Source organism: Haliotis rubra, unplaced genomic scaffold, assembly GCF_003918875.1.
Source record: "Haliotis rubra isolate DU_JTF1 unplaced genomic scaffold, ASM391887v1 Scf416, whole genome shotgun sequence".
NCBI classification, from domain to species: domain Eukaryota; kingdom Metazoa; phylum Mollusca; class Gastropoda; order Lepetellida; family Haliotidae; genus Haliotis; species Haliotis rubra.
Genome location: NW_025767098.1, coordinates 887,577 through 909,410, shown reverse-complemented (window position 1 = coordinate 909,410; position 21,834 = coordinate 887,577). Strand labels below are relative to the sequence as shown.

Below are 21,834 nucleotides of genomic sequence, written 5' to 3'. Positions count from 1 at the left end.
CATGATTGTATGACATCTCAGCTTCCAGTGTTTGATGATTGTATGACATCTCAGCTTCCAGTGTTTGATGATGATTGTATGACATCTCAGCTTCCAGTGTTTGATGATTGTATGACATCTCAGCTTCCAGTGTTTGATGATGATTGTATGACATCTCAGCTTCCAGTGTTTGATCATGATTGTATGACATCTCAGCTTCCAGTGTTGGATCATGATTGTATGACATCTCAGCTTCCAGTGTTGGATCATGATTGTATGACATCTCAGCTTCCAGTGTTGGATCATGATTGTATTACTGCTTGTACTATGCAGAGTACAACTTAACAGTTGAATTATCTGTAGATATCTGCATCTTGTACTAATTGCTGAATGTATGATGATAATTGTATACCCCATACACTGTGTATACTACAACCCAACCTGTGAATTAGGAAACTCTGTATCATGTATTAACTTCTGACTGTGTGACAATTGCATAATGTAACATGTCAACAATATACTTGGGAAATACAAATACTTAAAAAAATACACCAAAAATCTATCTATCATTCTTCTACGTTCCCTCAACTACTGATCTAAGTACTTCTTAATAGTTCCTGCCACTAGGTTGGGGGAAATCTCAAGCAAGTCCTTCATAAAATCTTTGTGTTACAATGAACTAGTAAATACATTGGTTAGACGTTCACCCTTGTGTTACAATGAACTAGTAAATACATTGGTTAGACGTTCACCCTTGTGTTACAATAAACTAGTAAATACATTGGTTAGACGTTCACCCTATCTCACAGTGACATCCTCATCAATGCAACCATGGCATTAATCCAGGAAGAGTTGTCTCCCCTGAACATCAGCAAGCGTGGAGCCAGCGCTTCGTGCCCATCATCCAGTGTTTCTCTGCGTTACATACTCTAAACACATCTTACCAGTCTCTTGGTCTGATTCAAACACACCACACACACATACAAACCTTGTCGGTAACACCAAACACCACAACAAAGACTTTATACGACAGGGAACACTTTGCACCTGGGGGACACCAAATACCATTGGGAACACCTCATACCACAAGGAGTGAGTGAGTTAAAATATTACGTCACATCGGCAATATTTCAGCCATATTGTGACTATACCACAAGGAACACCTCATACCACAAGGAACACCTCATACCACAAGGAACACCTCATACCACAAGGAGTGAGTGAGTTAAAATATTACGTCACATCGGCAATATTTCAGCCATATTGTGACTATACCACAAGGAACACCTCATACCACAAGGAACACCTCATACCACAAGGAACACCTCATACCGCTGGGAACACCTCATACCACAAGGAACACCTCATACCCCAGGGGAAACCTGGAGCACTGAAGATCAGTGGTGACTTCACCACAGAAATTACTCAACACACAGGGGAGTTTTAACCTACTTCTAAAATAACTGAAAAAGTAGAAAAAGATTACTTCTGTAACTAAACTGAAATCCTCAATTTATTTTGAATATGTATGCACATAAGAGACTTTTAGCTGGAAAATGTCCCCTTATTTCACCTGAGGTGGGTTAAACAGGAGGCCAACTATACAACTATTCAAAAGAAACTCCATCTGTTGTTCCTACTTTGCTCTAGAGAGAATTTGGTGAGTGAGTGAGTGAGTTTAGTTGTACGCCGCACTCAGCAACATGCCAGCTATATGGCAGCAGTCTGTAAATAATCGAGACTGGACCAGACAATCCAGTGATCAACAGCATGAGCATCGATCTGCTCAACTGGGAACTGATGACATGTGTCAACCAAGCCACCGAGCCTGACCACCCGATCCTGTTAGTCGCCTCTTATGACAAGCATGGTATACTGAAGATCAATATTCTAACCCGGACCTTCACGGGTCAGAGAGAATTTGGTAGACACATAGATGGACACATTCGTCCACATAATGCTGTTTTCTACCTTGACAGGAATTGTGATCCACAATGTGCACTGACAGCCATACTGACTTGTTTCAAACACTACAATAGGTATTGATAAGGTAAGAAAATGATGGTCCAAGGGAGCTAACTCTTTTCATCCTCACACCCTACATTGCATACAGAGTTACTTCCCTTTGACTATCTGCCACCCACAAAATGAGCACCTTGACCTCAGCCTGGTCGTTAACCCTGGTGTGAGAAGTTCAGTACAGGGGAACCCACGGAGGATGGCTGACTGCACGCCCCCACACTCACCAACTTTACCTTACACAGCTATTGATCATCTGCAGCTGTCGGGCAGCTCCCCCAGCTGTGGCTGACCACTGCACCCAGTGCACTTGGTAAATGTGTAAAATATTTTTAAGGTACAATTATGCAAGGAATTTTAGTGTGAGTGTGGACAGGAAGTAACCTAAAATATCTGTGAAATAAAGGAACGTCCCGTGTCCTTGCTACTGATTTGGAACTCAAACAAATAGATCCATCTTATCTTGAAGTACATGGAAATACCATTCATACAGTTTAATACATATAAACAATACAGCTGGATCCTTTTACTCTCGGGATTGACTTGGCACACAAAACTAAGACAGAGTGATCAGGGACTAGAAACTGAACTGGGTAGAAGAAGACTGGAGGGCCATCTCTGTGATCAATGCTCAGTCCTTGAGGATGAAGACCACTATTCCATGTCTTGTAGTAAATATTCAGATGTAAGACAGTCCTTATTTAACTCACTTTCCTCTCAAATTAATTACTTTCAAAGCCTCACCACCACAGAAAATTTAGCCTCCTGTTTACAATTAATGTGCCAGATAGCATAGAAATAATCTGCTACCATATATACAACTTCAAATATATCTAGAAGATCTCAAGATTGTCCTTGGTCACTATACATATTTGTATTAGTATATGTACTGTTACTCTGATTCATTATATATCTTGTATCATTTATGTGTGAAATGTATCTATATTTCTTGTACCTACTGTGTAAATATTTGTAGCTTATAGAATATTGCCACTGTTTCTTCATGGAATGCTATGCAATAAATATCTTATCTTATCTATTATCTTGTTTATGTAGTTTATAGAATAGTGTCACTGTTTGAAATGTTTGCCTACTATAATATCTTCTATCTTGAATTTCAGAACTCATTTTGTATGATACTGTATATAAAATGCTTGAACATTTCTGACTGAGCAGTTTTGTAAATGTTTTTCTCTGAAACTGATGCAGTAGTCTCACACAGACTCATCCAACACAGTTGTGTCAATCAGAGATAAATAACAATATTGACAAAGAAAGTTGATCTTATCTCTGTGTGTAACATCAGTTAGATATATCAGTGCAGGGCTACGACAATCACTTCACAGGTACAGTACAGAGTATAGGATACCAGCAGTTATCACACAGTACTGAAAATAACAACAGCACTTTGATTGGTAGGAACTGGGTCAGGCTGTATCTGATTGGCTGTAGCAAGTTTCACAAACTGCACAGGATCATATACGCCTAGTATGTGACCTGACTTCTCAGGTCAACGGTCAGCTGTCAGCACTGGAAAATATCACCTTTCAACTCAAAAACTAAATATGAAATGTAATTTTTTTTATGATTCTGAACTAGCTGAATTGAAATGTGACATTCTGTCTGTGTGTGATAAATACACGTGTGTTGTTGTGTAATAAATACATGTGTGTTGCTGTGTAATAAATATATATGTGAGTTGTGTGATAATTATATGTTGTTGTGTAGTTAATACATGTGTTTGTGATAAATATATGTGTTCAGTGATACTCATATATGTGGTGTAATAAATCATATCTGATGTGTAATAAATATATGTTTTTTGTAATAAATATATGTGAGTTGTGTGATAAATGCATGTGTGTTATGTAATAAATACAAGTGTGGTGTGAAATAAATGCATGTGTGTTGTGTAATAAATACAAGTGTGGTGTGAAATAAATGCATTTGTGTTGTGTAATACAACCTCAATATGCCTTCTAAATCCCTACAATGAAACCCTCATGAATCCCCCTACCTAGGAAACCCTTCTGAATCCCCCAACCAGGAAATCCTCCTGAATCCCAAGAGTGAAACCATCCTGAATCCCCCAACCAGGAAATCATCTGGAATCACAACAAGGAAACCCTTCTGAATCCCCCAACCAGGAAATCATCTGGAATCACAACAAGGAAACCCTTCTGAATCCCCCAACCAGGAAATCATCTGGAATCACAACAAGGAAACCCTTCTGAATCCCCCAACCAGCAAATCCTCCTGAATCCCAAGAGTGAAACCCTTCTGAATCCCCCAACCAGGAAATCCTCCTGCATACCCTCAAGGACCCCACGCCCACCCTCATGGATCCCCTCTAAAGAGTGTTGTCACCGATGTAAGCATCAACTTGACATGAGTACAGATGTGTGTGTTGGAATGCCAGGATACAGGAATTCGGTGGGAACGTCATTTCCTTCCAAGACGTGTCTCATCAATCCTTCCGCCAATACATGCAATAGTCATCTAAGTAGCAGTTACATCACCATTCTTCAGTCAGTAAAGCGTCTTCCATCTCGTGTTGATATCACCAAATACTGCAGGGCAGCAGCAGGAGGTATAAGACATACACCTCGAGGATCAACGACTCCCGAAACCCAGCAGCAGCAGGAGGTATAAGACATACACCTCGAGGATCAACGACTCCCGAAACCCAGCAGCAGCAGGAGGTTTAAGACATACACCTCGAGGATCAACGACTCCCGAAACCCAGCAGCAGCAGGAGGTATAAGACATACACCTCGTGGATCAACGACTCCCGAAACCCCTCAAGTGTATCTTCACCAGTACTGCTGCAATTCCTCATGTGTCATCCCACTCCCTTCCATGTTAACCCACTTACTGAGACTCAACGTTTATTTGTATAATTCCTGATAAATAGAGACCCTCGGGACAAGAACGTACTCTAGGAGTAAAACTATTCCATCTGCATCAGAAGACACCTCTCATCATGTCTGTCTCAACAGGTTTTAGAGTTTCCTCCACTTTAAAACAAGGTGTACTCAGGTATTCTAAATGACATATTCAAAATCATGAAGACTTGTATCTTTAACTTATTTATAACTGACTGACTTGTTAATGTGTGTGTTTACAAACGTATACACAAGGCTGTTGATATGTGTATGTGTGACCTCTCACGGGGTCACTCACCTAGTTTTCAGCCAATCAGAGAGCAGCACTGATAAGGTACCACAGCGTGGGATGGTTTACCCATTCTGTGTCACATGATGCTATTCATGATACAACGGAACCTTCTCAAGTGTATAACGACACATATTTCCAGGATAATTGTTGACCGATTTCTGGTTATGTAAGACTGAGCCTGCCGCTGTGGTCGTGTCTATATATAGGCCAGCCAGCCTGGTACTGTACCCTACAGGCAGAACACACATGCTCCACCAGGTTAACTGTTATTGTGTAGGAACTATCAACAACTTCCATAAACTGACACTCACCTATTGTTTCTATAAACAGCCATAGTTACAAGTAACAGCCATTATTTAAAGTAACAGAGAGAATTTGGTTAAACTCCGCTATTGCCCGTATTGCGGTCCTATCACAGCATGTCAGTGTAATGTGGGAAGACAACCTAAAGTGATGCAGGTTCCAGAGGTTTTCCACTCCGGTGAAACCCACAAGCTCAGGTATGGTGCTGACAAGGCTATGATTAGAACAAAACGCTATTTGTCGACACACAACAGAAAGTTTACAGGAGTTTAACACAACATTTTGAAAATACACATTGAAAATACATTTCTTTTAATCTTTTGTCTGAATATGTGAAAAACTGTAAAACCTACAATATAGGTGTGATTTTCTTTAAAGAAGTTAAGATCAAATAGGCCATGGCAGCATTACAAGTTTGGAAGTTTCTCCAACTGCTCTCAGAGGTGACAGGGATTCACTAGGCACATTGATCCTGAAAGTTTGTAAAGAATCCAAAAAGGAAATGGTTGAGTCGAAACTTTTAACCCAGGTCACTGGAACATTCCTATGACTGAACCACAAAATAAATTCATTTTGTGATAGGAAACTTATCAAAACTGTAATTGTTATCAGGACATATATTAGTATTAAAATATCTTATCTCGTTATAGCAGCAATGGCAGCATCTTACTCATACTATCTGGTAATTTGGATGGGTGACCATGTTTGGCAGCTTGATTCCTGAGAGTTTCTAGGACTTCAGTCCTGCCCCACAACGAATCACGCGTGATACATGTGGTGTCACCTTAGGCAAGTGAGTCTGTTCAGCCATGCTCTGTTCACCCAGCAGAAAGTGGGTACCCGGTGGGATAAGTCATGTGTCTATAACCTTGTTGGGTTGTCCAGCATCATCATGTTCTGGGCTATTGATTGTTATTATGTGCCAATGCCTCATCGTGTTAAGATTGGAGATTCATCAGTATTAAGATTGGCGCTATATAAATGGACACATTATTATTATTATTATAATACTGTGGATACTATCAACACTCAGTATTAACAATGTATGCACCATGCCTCATCAGTATTAATACTGTGTTCTACCATGCCTCATCAGTATTAATACTGTGTTCTGCCATGCCTCATCAGTATTAATATTGTGTTCTACCATGCCTCATCAGTATTAATATTGTGTTCTACCATGCCTCATCAGTATTAATACTGTTCTACCATGCCTCATCAGTTTTAATATTGTGTACCATCCTCATCCATGCCTCATCAGTATTAATATTGTGTTCCACCATGCCTCATCAGTATTAATACTGTGTTCCACCATCTACCATGCCTCATCAGTATTAATATTGTGTGCCTCATCAGTATTAATATTGTGTTCTACCATGCCTCATCAGTATTAATATTGTGTTCTACCATGCCTCATCAGTATTAATACTGTTCTACCATGCCTCATCAGTATTAATATTGTGTTCCACCATGCCTCATCAGTATTAATACTGTGTTCCACCATGCCTCATCAGTATTAATATTGTGTTCTACCATGCCTCATCAGTATTAATATTGTGTTCTACCATGCCTCATCAGTATTAATATTGTGTTCTACCATGCCTCATCAGTATTAATATTGTGTTCCACCATGCCTCATCAGTATTAATATTGTGTTCTACCATGCCTCATCAGTATTAATATTGTGTTCCACCATGCCTCATCAGTATTTATATTGTGACACAATGAACAATCAGTATTAATACTGTATGCATCAGGCCCGGTCAGTATTCTTGTGACTTCAGAAGTACCATGGTGATATCATGGCATGGACATCAGATGTGGGCTTCACACATAGTAACTAATCTGGGAATCAAACCTGGACTTTCAGCATGACAACAAATACTTTAGCCAGCCAGTAACTACTTTTCCCAGCCAGTAACTACTTTACCCAGCCAGTAACTACTTTACCCAGCCAGTAACTACTTTACCCTACCTTGAATATGGCTCAAAATGGTACAGCCTGGCATGAACTCTGATTTCAAAGAACACAAGCTGACCTTCACAAACAGTTTCTGCCTGGCTGAACAAAATGTAAGCTTTCCACTATCAGTTACAAACATCCCCCAACATCTGTGACAATCAAGTGTAACGCATCAATGTAGGGAGGTGAATGTCCTCTAACACTCACGGAATGCAGTACACAGCATCCATTAGCTTCAAGTCCACAGAGACATTGGGCTAATGACTACATCATTGACACATCATTAATGTACATGAAGATGAACTCCTTCCAGACTAGTATCCCTTAATGGCAGTCATCAAAACATGTCATGTGAATTAATGCGGGCAAGTCACGCCCAGACATTGAGTGAAGTAAAGTTGATATCAGGTGATGTTCAGGCGTGACTGTGTGAAGAACAACAAAGTGACAGGTACAGATATAGGTACAACATTGGTCAATGAGTGAGTGACCACAACACGTACAGATGGACCATGATGTGTGGCAGCACATGTACAGATGGACCACGATGTCAGGCAGCACATGTACAGATGGACCACGATGTCAGGCAGCACATGTACAGATGGACCACGATGTCAGGCAGCACATGTACAGATGGACCACGATGTCAGGCAGCACATGTACAGGCAGCACAGCACATGTACAGATGGACCATGTACAGATGTGTCAGGCAGCACATGTACAGATGGACCCGCGATGTCACATGCAGCACATGTGACAGCACATGTACAGATGGACCACGCGGTCAGTGTACAGATGGTCAGCACAGCACATGTACAGATGGACCACGATGTGTGGCAGCACATGTACAGATGGACCAGGTGTGTGGCAGCACATGTACAGATGGACCACGATGTCAGGCAGCACATGTACAGATGGACCACGATGTCAGGCAGCACATGTACAGATGGACCACGATGTCAGGCAGCACATGTACAGATGGACCACGATGTGATGGCAGCACATGTACAGATGGACCACGATGTGAGGCAGCACATGTACAGATGGACCACGGTGTGTACAGATGGACCACGATGCATGTCAGGCAGCACATGTACAGATGGACCACGATGTGTGGCAGCACATGTACAGATGGACCACGATGTCAGGCAGCACATGTACAGATGGACCACGATGTCAGGCAGCACATGTACAGATGGACCACGATGTGGCAGCACATGTCAGGCAGCACATGTACAGATGGACCACGATGTCAGGCAGCACATGTACAGATGGACCACGATGTCAGGCAGCACACATACAGATGTTATTAGTCTGATTAATTCTTATGGCCGTAAACCTAAATAAAAGCTGTCTCCATCTTGTTTCATGATGTCGGCTGGAAAGCCAGAAGTCTCCACAGGAAGGTCGTGTCTAGTTTCCAAGGGTCTGATGTCAGTGATGGGAGAACAGTAACTGTCTGTTACAGTTGATAGAAACATACACCATTTACAGGCAACCATGCAGCAACAGCAGCAGCAACATTCACCCTCCCACCATTAGCAGTGGTGATGAGGCCGCACAATTACCTGGCCATCAGTGGCTTCAAACATCCCCACCAGAATACATTCACCCTCCCACCATTAGTAGTGGTGATGAGGCCGCACAATTACCTGGCCATTAGTGGCTTCAAACATCCCCACCAGAATACATTCATCTTGAAAGCAAACCCATTTCAGAATCTCAGTTAGAGGTGTTTCTGGGATGACGTCAAATATTCAAATAGCGGATGGTGAAAGTGACCACTGGGGCAGCTCTACAACTGCATGGCTCACAAACATAAGCATCACTGATTTCCCCATGTAAAGTTGGGTTGAGCACAGCTTAGTAACCTCTCTTTCACCTTTTGTGCCTGTCTTCGATGTGCATGCATGTTTGAGAGACATGTGTATCTACACATATCATGGGATCAGATGGGAGTCAGAACCTACAGATGTCCTAAACAAAACCTACAGATCCTGGTATGACAAAGGGAGGTAAAGCAATTGTGGAAATCTACCTGTTATTGTCAAATTGAATCCATACAATATTTCAGTTCTCTGCATGACTTCTGTTTTGACATGTATTATTTTAATGGTGTTTTACGAGTGGAATACACCAAGCCAGCCCTTACAGATAATCACAATGGCTGATCACCAAATGAAGTTGAATGATCCTTTCACCCACACAGTACACACTATTCAATGTTACACACAATACTGATGACTAACAGGACGATGGTGACTGAAGTGAATCTGTTATCAAGACCATTGACAACAACACTTCCTTCACTAACCACAACAATGCCATTACACAGACCCCAGCCACGTGACCATGACGTTGACATGATATCACTTCCCCTCATCAGTGCGGATGATGACACCAACATCCACATCTTCTCAACTTAACGACAACAGGACAACAGGGATATCTTCTGGCTACAGATGCAGACTGCAGGCTGCGGGTTGTGGGCTGCAGGCTCTGGGCTCCGGGCTCTATGTGCTTATTTGATCTAACACAAAATAATTCTGTTTGTCTGCCTTTCTGTCTGCTGCTGCAGTGTCAGCAATACTTAGGAGATAAGCATGTGTTGGAAATGGAAAATCAGAGGTATATAAGGAAATTATAATAGCTCTCAATTTAGATAATTTTTTATATACCTCTGATTTTCCAACAAAATATGTTTATATTGCTTTGAATGACTTAAATTAACCAATCACAATCCAGTATTTAATGAAGTCCTGGCAGGATGGCATATATATAGCTGACCTGACAATCCAATGATTGACGTCACGACAACCTCGTACCTTGCAGGGTATGACGATCAAATCATGCTTGAACATCGATCAATATAACGACCTTCTGTGACAAACAGATCGTGCTGGGGATTGCAAACAGATCGGATCAATATAATATAACCCTTCTGACAAACAGATCTTGCTGGGGATCAATATAACGACCTTCTGTGACAAACAGATCATAAAACGACCTTCTGTGACAAACAGATCGTGCTGGGGATCAATATAACGACCTTCTGTGACAAACAGATCGTGCTGGGGATCAATATAACGACCTTCTGTGACAAACAGATCGTGCTGGGGATCAATATAACAACCTTCTGTGACAAACAGATCATGCTGGGAATCAATATAACGACCTTCTGTGACAAACAGATCGTGCTGGGGACCGATTCTTACACGGAATCCCCACAGGGACGATAATTACAACAGCAGAAATGCTGACTACAAAAAAGCCATATCCTGTTTGTATTTCACTGATTGTGTATGATCAATCAAACACCAAGGTCACCATGACAGCACAGATCGGCAGGTCTGTATCTTCACACAATGTCAAGGTGATCAAACTCACAGGGTTTTCACTCGTCTTCTACTGAAACTGTACAGGTACTAGATTTGATCAGCATATTGTTTTCACTAGGTGTCTTATATCTACTGGAACTGTACAGGTACAAGATTTGATCAGCATATTGTTTTCACTAGTTGTCTTCTACTGGAACTGTACAGGTACTAGATTTGATCAGCATATTGTTTTCACTAGTCTTCTACTGGAACTGTACAGGTACAAGATTTGATTAGCATATTGTTTTCACTAGTTGTCTTCTACTGGAACTGTACAGGTACTAGATTTGATCAGCATATTGTTTTCACTAGTCTTCTACTGGAACTGTACAGGTACAAGATTTGATCAGCATATTGTTTTCACTAATTGTCTTCTACTGGAACTGTACAGGTACAAGATTTGATCAGCATATTGTTTTCACTAGTTGTCTTATATCTACTGGAACTGTACAGGTACAAGATTTGATCAGCATATTGTTTTCACTAGTTGTCTTCTACTGGAACTGTACAGGTACAAGATTTGATCAGCATATTGTTTTCACTAATTGTCTTCTACTGGAACTGTACAGGTACAAGATTTGATCAGCATATTGTTTTCACTAGTTGTCTTATATCTACTGGAACTGTACAGGTACAAGATTTGATCAGCATATTGTTTTCACTAGTTGTCTTATATCTACTGGAACTGTACAGGTACAAGATTTGATCAGCATATTGTTTTCACTAGTTGTCTTATATCTACTGGAACTGTACAGGTACAAGATTTGATCAGCATATTGTTTTCACTAGTTGTCTTATATCTACTGAAACTGTACAGGTACAAGATTTGATCAGCATATTGTTTTCACTAGTTGTCTTAAATCTACTGGAACTGTACAGGTACTAGATTTGATCAGCATATTGTTTTCACTAGTTGTCTTATATCTACTGGAACTGTACAGGTACAAGATTTGATCAGCATATTGTTTTCACTAGTTGTCTTATATCTACTGGAACTGTACAGGTACAAGATTTGATCAGCATATTGTTTTCACTAGTTGTCTTATATCTACTGGAACTGTACAGGTACAAGATTTGATCAGCATATTGTTTTCACTAGTTGTCTTATATCTACTGAAACTGTACAGGTACAAGATTTGATCAGCATATTGTTTTCACTAGTTGTCTTATATCTACTGGAACTGTACAGGTACAAGATTTGATCAGCATATTGTTTTCACTAGTTGTCTTATATCTACTGGAACTGTACAGGTACTAGATTTGATCAGCATATTGTTTTCACTAGTTGTCTTATATCTACTGGAACTGTACAGGTACAAGATTTGATCAGCATATTGTTTTCACTAGTTGTCTTATATCTACTGGAACTGTACAGGTACAAGATTTGATCAGCATATTGTTTTCACTAGTTGTCTTATATCTACTGGAACTGTACAGGTACAAGATTTGATCAGCATATTGTTTTCACTAGTTGTCTTATATCTACTGGAACTGTACAGGTACAAGATTTGATCAGCATATTGTTTTCACTAGTTGTCTTATATCTACTGGAACTGTACAGGTACAAGATTTGATCAGCATATTGTTTTCACTAGTTGTCTTCTACTGGAACTGTACAGGTACTAGATTTGATCAGCATATTGTTTTCACTAATTGTCTTCTACTGGAACTGTACAGGTACAAGATTTGATCAGCATATTGTTTTCACTAATTGTCTTCTACTGGAACTGTACAGGTACTAGATTTGATCAGCATATTGTTTTCACTAGTCTTCTACTGGAACTGTACAGGTACAAGATTTGATCAGCATATTGTTTTCACTAATTGTCTTCTACTGGAACTGTACAGGTACAAGATTTGATCAGCATATTGTTTTCACTAGTTGTCTTATATCTACTGGAACTGTACAGGTACAAGATTTGATCAGCATATTGTTTTCACTAATTGTCTTCTACTGGAACTGTACAGGTACAAGATTTGATCAGCATATTGTTTTCACTAATTGTCTTCTACTGGAACTGTACAGGTACAAGATTTGATCAGCATATTGTTTTCACTAGTTGTCTTATATCTACTGGAACTGTACAGGTACAAGATTTGATCAGCATATTGTTTTCACTAGTTGTCTTATATCTACTGGAACTGTACAGGTACAAGATTTGATCAGCATATTGTTTTCACTAGTTGTCTTATATCTACTGGAACTGTACAGGTACAAGATTTGATCAGCATATTGTTTTCACTAGTTGTCTTATATCTACTGGAACTGTACAGGTACAAGATTTGATCAGCATATTGTTTTCACTAGTTGTCTTAAATCTACTGGAACTGTACAGGTACTAGATTTGATCAGCATATTGTTTTCACTAGTTGTCTTATATCTACTGGAACTGTACAGGTACAAGATTTGATCAGCATATTGTTTTCACTAGTTGTCTTATATCTACTGGAACTGTACAGGTACAAGATTTGATCAGCATATTGTTTTCACTAGTTGTCTTATATCTACTGGAACTGTACAGGTACAAGATTTGATCAGCATATTGTTTTCACTAGTTGTCTTATATCTACTGGAACTGTACAGGTACAAGATTTGATCAGCATATTGTTTTCACTAGTTGTCTTATATCTACTGGAACTGTACAGGTACAAGATTTGATCAGCATATTGTTTTCACTAGTTGTCTTATATCTACTGGAACTGTACAGGTACTAGATTTGATCAGCATATTGTTTTCACTAGTTGTCTTATATCTACTGGAACTGTACAGGTACAAGATTTGATCAGCATATTGTTTTCACTAGTTGTCTTATATCTACTGGAACTGTACAGGTACAAGATTTGATCAGCATATTGTTTTCACTAGTTGTCTTATATCTACTGGAACTGTACAGGTACAAGATTTGATCAGCATATTGTTTTCACTAGTTGTCTTATATCTACTGGAACTGTACAGGTACAAGATTTGATCAGCATATTGTTTTCACTAGTTGTCTTATATCTACTGGAACTGTACAGGTACAAGATTTGATCAGCATATTGTTTTCACTAGTTGTCTTATATCTACTGGAACTGTACAGGTACAAGATTTGATCAGCATATTGTTTTCACTAGTTGTCTTATATCTACTGGAACTGTACAGGTACAAGATTTGATCAGCATATTGTTTTTACTAGTTGTCTTATATCTACTGGAACTGTACAGGTACTAGATTTGATCAGCATATTGTTTTCACTAATTGTCTTATATCTACTGGAACTGTACAGGTACAAGATTTGATCAGCATATTGTTTTCACTAATTGTCTTATATCTACTGGAACTGTACAGGTACTAGATTTGATCAGCATATTGTTTTCACTAATTGTCTTATATCTACTGGAACTGTACAGGTACAAGATTTGATCAGCATATTGTTTTCACTAATTGTCTTCTACTGGAACTGTACAGGTACAAGATTTGATCAGCATATTGTTTTCACTAGTTGTCTTATATCTACTGGAACTGTACAGGTACAAGATTTGATCAGCATATTGTTTTCACTAGTTGTCTTATATCTACTGGAACTGTACAGGTACTAGATTTGATCAGCATATTGTTTTCACTAGTTGTCTTATATCTACTGGAACTGTACAGGTACAAGATTTGATCAGCATATTGTTTTCACTAGTTGTCTTATATCTACTGGAACTGTACAGGTACTAGATTTGATCAGCATATTGTTTTCACTAGTTGTCTTCTACTGGAACTGTACAGGTACAAGATTTGATCAGCATATTGTTTTCACTAGTTGTCTTATATCTACTGGAACTGTACAGGTACAAGATTTGATCAGCATATTGTTTTCACTAGTTGTCTTATATCTACTGGAACTGTACAGGTACAAGATTTGATCAGCATATTGTTTTCACTAGTTGTCTTATATCTACTGGAACTGTACAGGTACATGACAACATGCAGGTCTACTGCGTCATCGGAGTCTATAATGTTTTCATCCCCCCCCCTACCTCCATCACCTGTCAATCCTCGTGACAATCAAGCAACCTATTAAACGGTGTGCGTAGTCACAGAGGACAGCGTGGGAGTGAGGTCATCAGTTGTTACTGGCACCTGGTCAATACTTCAACATGCTCCCAAGGAGCCTGGAGCCGTCACAGACAACAACAGAACCTGCACAGAGCCCAGATGATGAAAGAATATCTGCACATTCAGTGAGATGGAGTTCTGAAAAACCCAGGTCAAAGTTAGAGATTCTAAGGGTACCAGTGGAATACAATTCTGCTGAAAATTTATCATGAGCTTGGTTTTTGAATTTGTTTTGATGAGTTGATGATGTTACAAGTACTCTGGCTCCATGCTCTGGCTCCATGCTCTGGCTCCATGTTCCTGACATTACGTGTCTTGACATCTTGATTCAAGGCCACATGTGTATCAAGCAGAGAGGCCAATCCAGTGTAATGGGCAAGGCTGCCACCATGAATTATTACAGAAGTCATTTCAACTGCCTATACTCATAAAGCCATGGAACAATGTCAAACTGTGACCCCAAATGTGAAATAGAAACACTAGAAAAACAGAAAATGTTGACGTTAATTGTCCACTGATGTATCAAACATAAGGCATACTGGGAAACTATGGCTCTCATTTATCTGTGTATATATTGGTTTCATTAATGACAAAAACAATTGAATTGAAACATAAAGTCTGTTTAGTCAATGAATAAATGCTTCTCTTTGGATGTCAGGGAAATCTCAGGGAAATGTTTGGTAAGTGGGACCTACAAAGTCTTCATATTTTTTCACAAATATTTCATTTTCTAAATATATTTCCACGGCATATTTTCACTGCACAAACATGATATCTCCCTAACATCCAAGTTTACTCAGAGTTAATGTATGATATAAACATTAAAAGAAACCAAACTGTCACAGTTATAACCACGTGTGTCATCTGAAACGGCATTTCTTGTACTACTTGTACGACAAATGTTCCTAAATGCAACACTGATCAAACATTCAGTTATATTTTAGTTTTCAAACCTTTTTTTTCTTTTTTAAAATTAATTTCTATCAACAGAAATCTTGAAATGGTTTGTGTCAAATGGTTTTTGTTACCTCACTCAGTTTAAAAGCACTTAATACTTGAATATTGCTGTATATTATACTTAAATGATTGTTGTTTTGTTTTTCAAAAAGATCATACACATGACAGGCAAATAACACATTTGTGGAAAGCTTTCATCTGACATGCTTCATGATACAATTGTAAAACACCAAGACCCCTACTCTCACACAACTGTTTCCGAGGAATGTGTCCCATCTGACCTGTAGAACAGTTCATTACTGCTAGTGTTTTGTCATGTTAGAAAGGGAAAGTTTCTCAGTGTAAATCAGATCTGTTGTAATTTGACAAGTATTGATTCTAAACTTGGCTCCACTGACAGGTTAGATATCTATCATTGAAGAAAACTTTAAAAAATAGTCTTAAAAACATAACAATCTGCATCTAATAAAAACAATCAATGGGTAAAAACAATTCTGAATTTTGTTTTAAGGTATGAAATTCAAGATATTCATACACAATAACTCAGGAAAGTTGGAACAGGCCTACCAAAGAAAACTTTCCCACTGTGCAGAAAAACGCAGAAAAGCCCACATTAATCGTGGAAATAGCAACATAAACATAATACCTTGCTACTGAAACAGTAAAAACGGCAACTTTAAATCGCTAACACCGCATCATAAAACGAGGAGCCCGCAACTTCGATTTTGCGCATGCGCACATGGAAGAGGAAGTCACCTTGGACAAAATTTACATTCCTTTTTAAGTATTTCTGTTGTGTTATTTGGCATTTATCATCAGGATACTTGTGTGCACACCTTTTTAGTTTACTTTCCATTCATATGAAACGATTGACAGCAATTATTTCGACATATTTAATACTTCTTCTACGCGAGGCGATTCACAGTTGCTCGGAAATTGGAAAGAAGCCCGGATCGTAATGCGCGTGCGCAGTAGAGGTCAAAGTTCGCTGATATAAAAATGTTGCAGTTTCATAGTTTTTCGTTGCCGTTTTTACTGTTTCAGTAGCGAGGTAATGTGTTTATGTTGCTATTACCACGATTAATGTGGGCTTTTCTGCGTTTTTCTGCACAGTGGGAAAGTTTTCTTTGGTAGGCCTGTAGAACATGTATTTGTTCTGACAAAAAAATTGAATCATTTTAAAAACTATAAGAGAGGGTTTCAAGTTATTCCCAGAATGCATTCCTTTTTAGCTCAATAATTTGCAGATATTTGCAACACTGACTGCCTGTCATCCTGGTCTTATATGCACACATTTCATTTCCAAGAGATGCCAAAAGGGTTGTTTCAAAAATTCTAAACTAAATATCTGAATTCAGTATGTCATTTCACATAAAATAATTTCTGAAAATGATTATCCCTTATCGATAATAGAAGCCACAATACGAGATGATATTTCAGTCTGAAAGAGGCATCTGAAAATAATTTCAGCTGAAGGATCTCAAATAGCCTGTGAGGTTTGGATACGCCCCCTCCCTGAGACAGTATCATGCAGGTATGTGAGAACTCCATTGTGTGCTGGTTTAATGCAGGGAGTATTATTAACATCAGGAAGAGGCATGGCCTTCACATTTTCAACTATTTTTAAACATTCACTTTTTTCACTTCCTGGTAATACCTATGACACAATGAGGTACATCCAGCCATATTACTCTCCTGTATTTCTCCCACAGAGCAAGACACTCACATGTCAGCTCACGAATACATCTTGACCGAACTGAATTAAAAGGATGAGTCACATGTCAGCTCACAAATACATCTTGACCGAACTGAACAGTGAGACGAGTCACATTCAAACCAGAAAATACTACACAACATTAAAATACATGGAAAAATCCTGCAAGGAAAATTTGTATCAGTTGAGGAATTTGCCATCTGACTGTCATGTTTTGCTGCAGTGGAGATAAGGTCAACAAGCAGATCCCTTAGCTGTCTAGTTGGGTCAAGCTGCTCTCGAAGATGGGCTAGGCAGTGATAATTACTCCCCGTAAGTTGAACACCAGCATATTATAACCTTGGACTTGTGTGTCAAAACATATTCTCCCTGAATCCAAACACCTCCTCACACTAACACACTTGTGGTCGTCTCACAGAAGATCAGTTTCATCATTAAAACACATCAAGAAATACGTCAAATTATAACAATGCTGAGAAATACTGGCCACACTGTTCTGTATACTACTACTAATAATAATAACGGATTATGTTTAATGACTAAATAGAAATTCAATATTTCAATCATCATGCTGAAACGTAATAAAATTTCTTACAATCTAGATAGTAATGTCAGTAGTAAAGAAGTTCAATGTTTCATCAGGCTAATTCCCTTGGCTTCGTCTCCAGGGCCAGAAAAACAGGCCAACTCATCCAAGTTCCACTCATCCAAACTATCACAGTACACTTACATAATATGACACAGGTATATGTACTATGGCTTGTTTTTATAAAGAAAGTTGAGTTATTAGGGTAAATTTCATTTTTAACCCTTGGGTTTATAATGCTTCAATATGAATATCAACTATCCCACAGTTCAACAGGTGTTTGACTGATCTGATCATTTGTCCTGCAAGTCGAGCCTCCGCACCCTTCAGATTCCCGAGTCAGCGAATGTTTGTTAGATGAATGTGTTGTTTGGGCCTGGACCAGACAAGCCACAGATCAGCAACAAGAGCTCCATCAGACATGCTACAGCTGCCAGCTGTACAGCCACTACAGTTTGTTGCTGAAGCAATATATATATCAGCAACATACTTCCACAACATACTGGTGGCTGATCAACAAGCAGGTCAAACTAGTGGTTGATGTCATGAGCACTGCCTACTATGACACACAACCAGCCACGTCATCAAGGCTGGTGTCTCGGTGCCCCCCCCACCCCCCCAACTACATTGTCTTCCACTGAAACATTTACATACGTAACATGTCACATGACCCACACGTATCCATGGAGATGTACACTGAAACTGTGACTCACCTTCCCGTGACATTCCCACAGAGAAACACTTCTTGAGGCGACAATACTGACAGCTATTGCGGGTAAAAGGCGTTATCTCACACTTCTCTTCATTTGCACACTTATGTGTCATTCCTTGGGTGATGCATCTTCGGAAAAATCCCTGCAAAATAAAATACCATCTTAAGCTTCTCATACAGAGACACACAAAATGTGAAACATTTAAACACAATGAACAGCTATACAACATGCATATAGAATACTACGGCCATCCATAAATACAGTGACCACCCTTAAATATTAGAACCACATTTGAGAACAGGGAGCATCCATCATGTACCTGTGTAATGACCACATTCAAATATAGGGAAAACATTCAAAAATAGCTGGGACATTAAATATAATGGCCACATCTAAATATAGGGACAGCTCTTGAATATGGGGACCATCATTAAATATAGGGACAATACTGAAATGTAGGGACAATACTGAAATATAGGAACAATATTCAAATAGAAGGACAACATTTAAACATAGGGACCACACTTTCAAAAGACTAGTTTAACTTTATTGCATAGCTAAATATGCAACCTATACCTCTAAACTGATTCAATGTAACGGATCACAGTGGAGCTTCTACTAGCTCAACAATACTGACACCAGGTTGTTACACAGTAGAGAAACAGACACTACAGAGGTTGTCACACAGTGGCCAATCAGACACTACACAAGTTGTCACACAGTAGCCAATCAGACACTACACAAGTTGTCACACAGTAGCCAATCAGACACTACACAAGTTGTCACAGTAGCCAATCAGACACTACAGAGGTTGTCACACAGTAGCCAATCAGACACTACACAGGTTGTCACACAGTAGCCAATCAGGCACCACAGAGGTTGTACCACAGCCATTCAGACACCACAAGGTTATCACACCACAAGGTGTAAGTGGAATCCATGCCTGCCTCAGTTATTAATGTAACATGTGGTCAATGTTTCATTTGACCACTTTCTAAATGGCATTGTGTAATCACTCAATTATTAAGTGTGCTGTACTGTTTGTTTGTTTGATTGTTTGTTTGTGTTGATGGTTTTACACCTGACTCAGCAATATTCCAGACATATGAAGGCAGCCTGTAACCAATTCAGTCTGGACCAGACAATGCAGTGATTGATATTGTGTGCAATCATCTACACCTTTGTTGTACAAGGCCAAACAAGGAGCTAAGTCATGAAATCCTACAAACTGACATGATCGTCACCTCTGATGACCAGCACAGTTTACGGAGGACCAAACGTATCCCAGAATCCCCTTCCATCAGCATGTGATGATGTTGTGTGTCGCGCAGTCCCTGAACTGTTCCCTTCTGCCTGACCCTCTCCGCCATGTAATAGCCCTAAATGAAGCAGGGCCCTGTTCCTCAAAGCGATCGTAGCGCTACGACTGTCGTAAGTCTATGTTAAAGTATGGAAGTTACGATAATCTTAGCGCTACGATCGCTTTGAGGAACGGGGCCCAGATCTAGATTTGATAAATTACTGTGTCACTGAGATCACTCGGGCTTCTTTTCAATTTATATCTATAGAATTATTTGTTTCTATTAAAGTTACATATTTAGTCTAGTGATGAGGATATTTACACGCATGTGATGAGCCTGTCAGAGTCGGGATTATTCAGTTTGAGGTACATGTCCAGATAAAACACCTTGACATTAGTGAAGGTATCTGTACACATCACACAGTTTGGATACACAGCAACAGACCAATGTTTGAGTTCAAGGACACGGCACGCTATTCCCAGCTTGATTAATCCGGTATACAACACAATGAGCAGTAGGGTGTAACTTGGCTCCAAACTGTTGCACTTACATAATGTTAGTGTTTGTTGTTTGTCGAGCGTCCCGCTCCTCTGGCAGATGCTCCCCGCTCCTGCCCCCCAGGCAGACTCTCGCCATTCCCGCTCCACAGAAGACACACCCCCATTCCCGCACCCCGGGCAGACGTTCCCCCCTTCCACTTCCCGGGCAGACACTAACTGCTCCCTCTCCCCGGGCAGACGCTCCCCTCTCCCCGGGCAGACACCCCCCATTTCCACTCCCCAGGCAGACACACCCCATTCATGCTCCCTGGGCAGACGTTCCCCTCTCTTGCTCCACGAGCAGATGCTCCCCTCTCCCGCTCCCAGGGCAGACGCTTTCTGCTCCCTGTCCCGCTCCCTGGGAAGACTCTCCCCACTCCTGCTCCCTGGACAGAAGCTCCCCAATCCAGTTCCCCAGGCAGACACTTTCTGCTCCATCTCCCCAGGGCAGATTCTCTCTACTCCCTCGCCCCAAGCAGATTCTCCCTACTCCCGAGTCCCGGGCATACGCTCCCCACTCCCCGGACAGATTCTCCATACTCCAGAGTCCTGGGCAGACACTCCGGGTAGATTGTCCCTACTCCCAAGTCCCGGGTAGATGCTCCTACTCCCCGCGCAGACACTCCCCACTCCCATCCCCTGGCAGATGCTCCTACTCCCCGGGCAGACGGTCCCCGCTCCCATCCCCTGGTAGATGCTCCTACTCCCCGGGCAGACGCTCCCCACTCCCATCCCCTGGTAGATGCTCCTACTCCCCGGGCAGACGCTCCCCACTCCCATCCCCTGGTAGATGCTCCTACTCCCCGGGCAGACACTCCCAGCTCCCGATCCCCTGGTAGATGCTCCTACTCCCCGGGCAGACACTCCCAGCTCCCGATCCCCTGGTAGATGCTCCTACTCCCCGGGCAGACACTCCCAGCTCCCATCCCCTGGCAGATGCTCCTACTCCCGGGCAGATGCTCCTCCCCCAGCTCCCCATCCCCTGGTAGATGCTCCTACTCCCCCGGGCAGACGCCTCCCCACTCCCATCCCTGGGCAGATGCTCCCCAGAGATGCTCCTACTCCCCGGGAAGACACTCCCAGCTCCCATCCCCTGGTAGATGCTCCTACTCCCGGGCAGAC

At 40.6% G+C, this 21,834-nt stretch overlaps 1 protein-coding gene across 4 annotated transcripts in view; it reads right to left on the bottom strand.

The window, feature by feature from the left end:
* Positions 1-21,834, bottom strand: part of LOC124288365 (nuclear receptor ROR-alpha A-like) — a 145,281-nt gene that overhangs the window by 25,378 nt on the left and 98,069 nt on the right. For all 4 annotated transcript variants that reach the window (XM_046724873.1, XM_046724876.1, XM_046724874.1 and 1 more), the window contains exon 3: positions 18,873-19,014. In XM_046724873.1, coding sequence (XP_046580829.1) covers positions 18,873-19,014 — 142 coding nt within the window. The remainder of the gene's footprint in view (positions 1-18,872; positions 19,015-21,834) is intronic.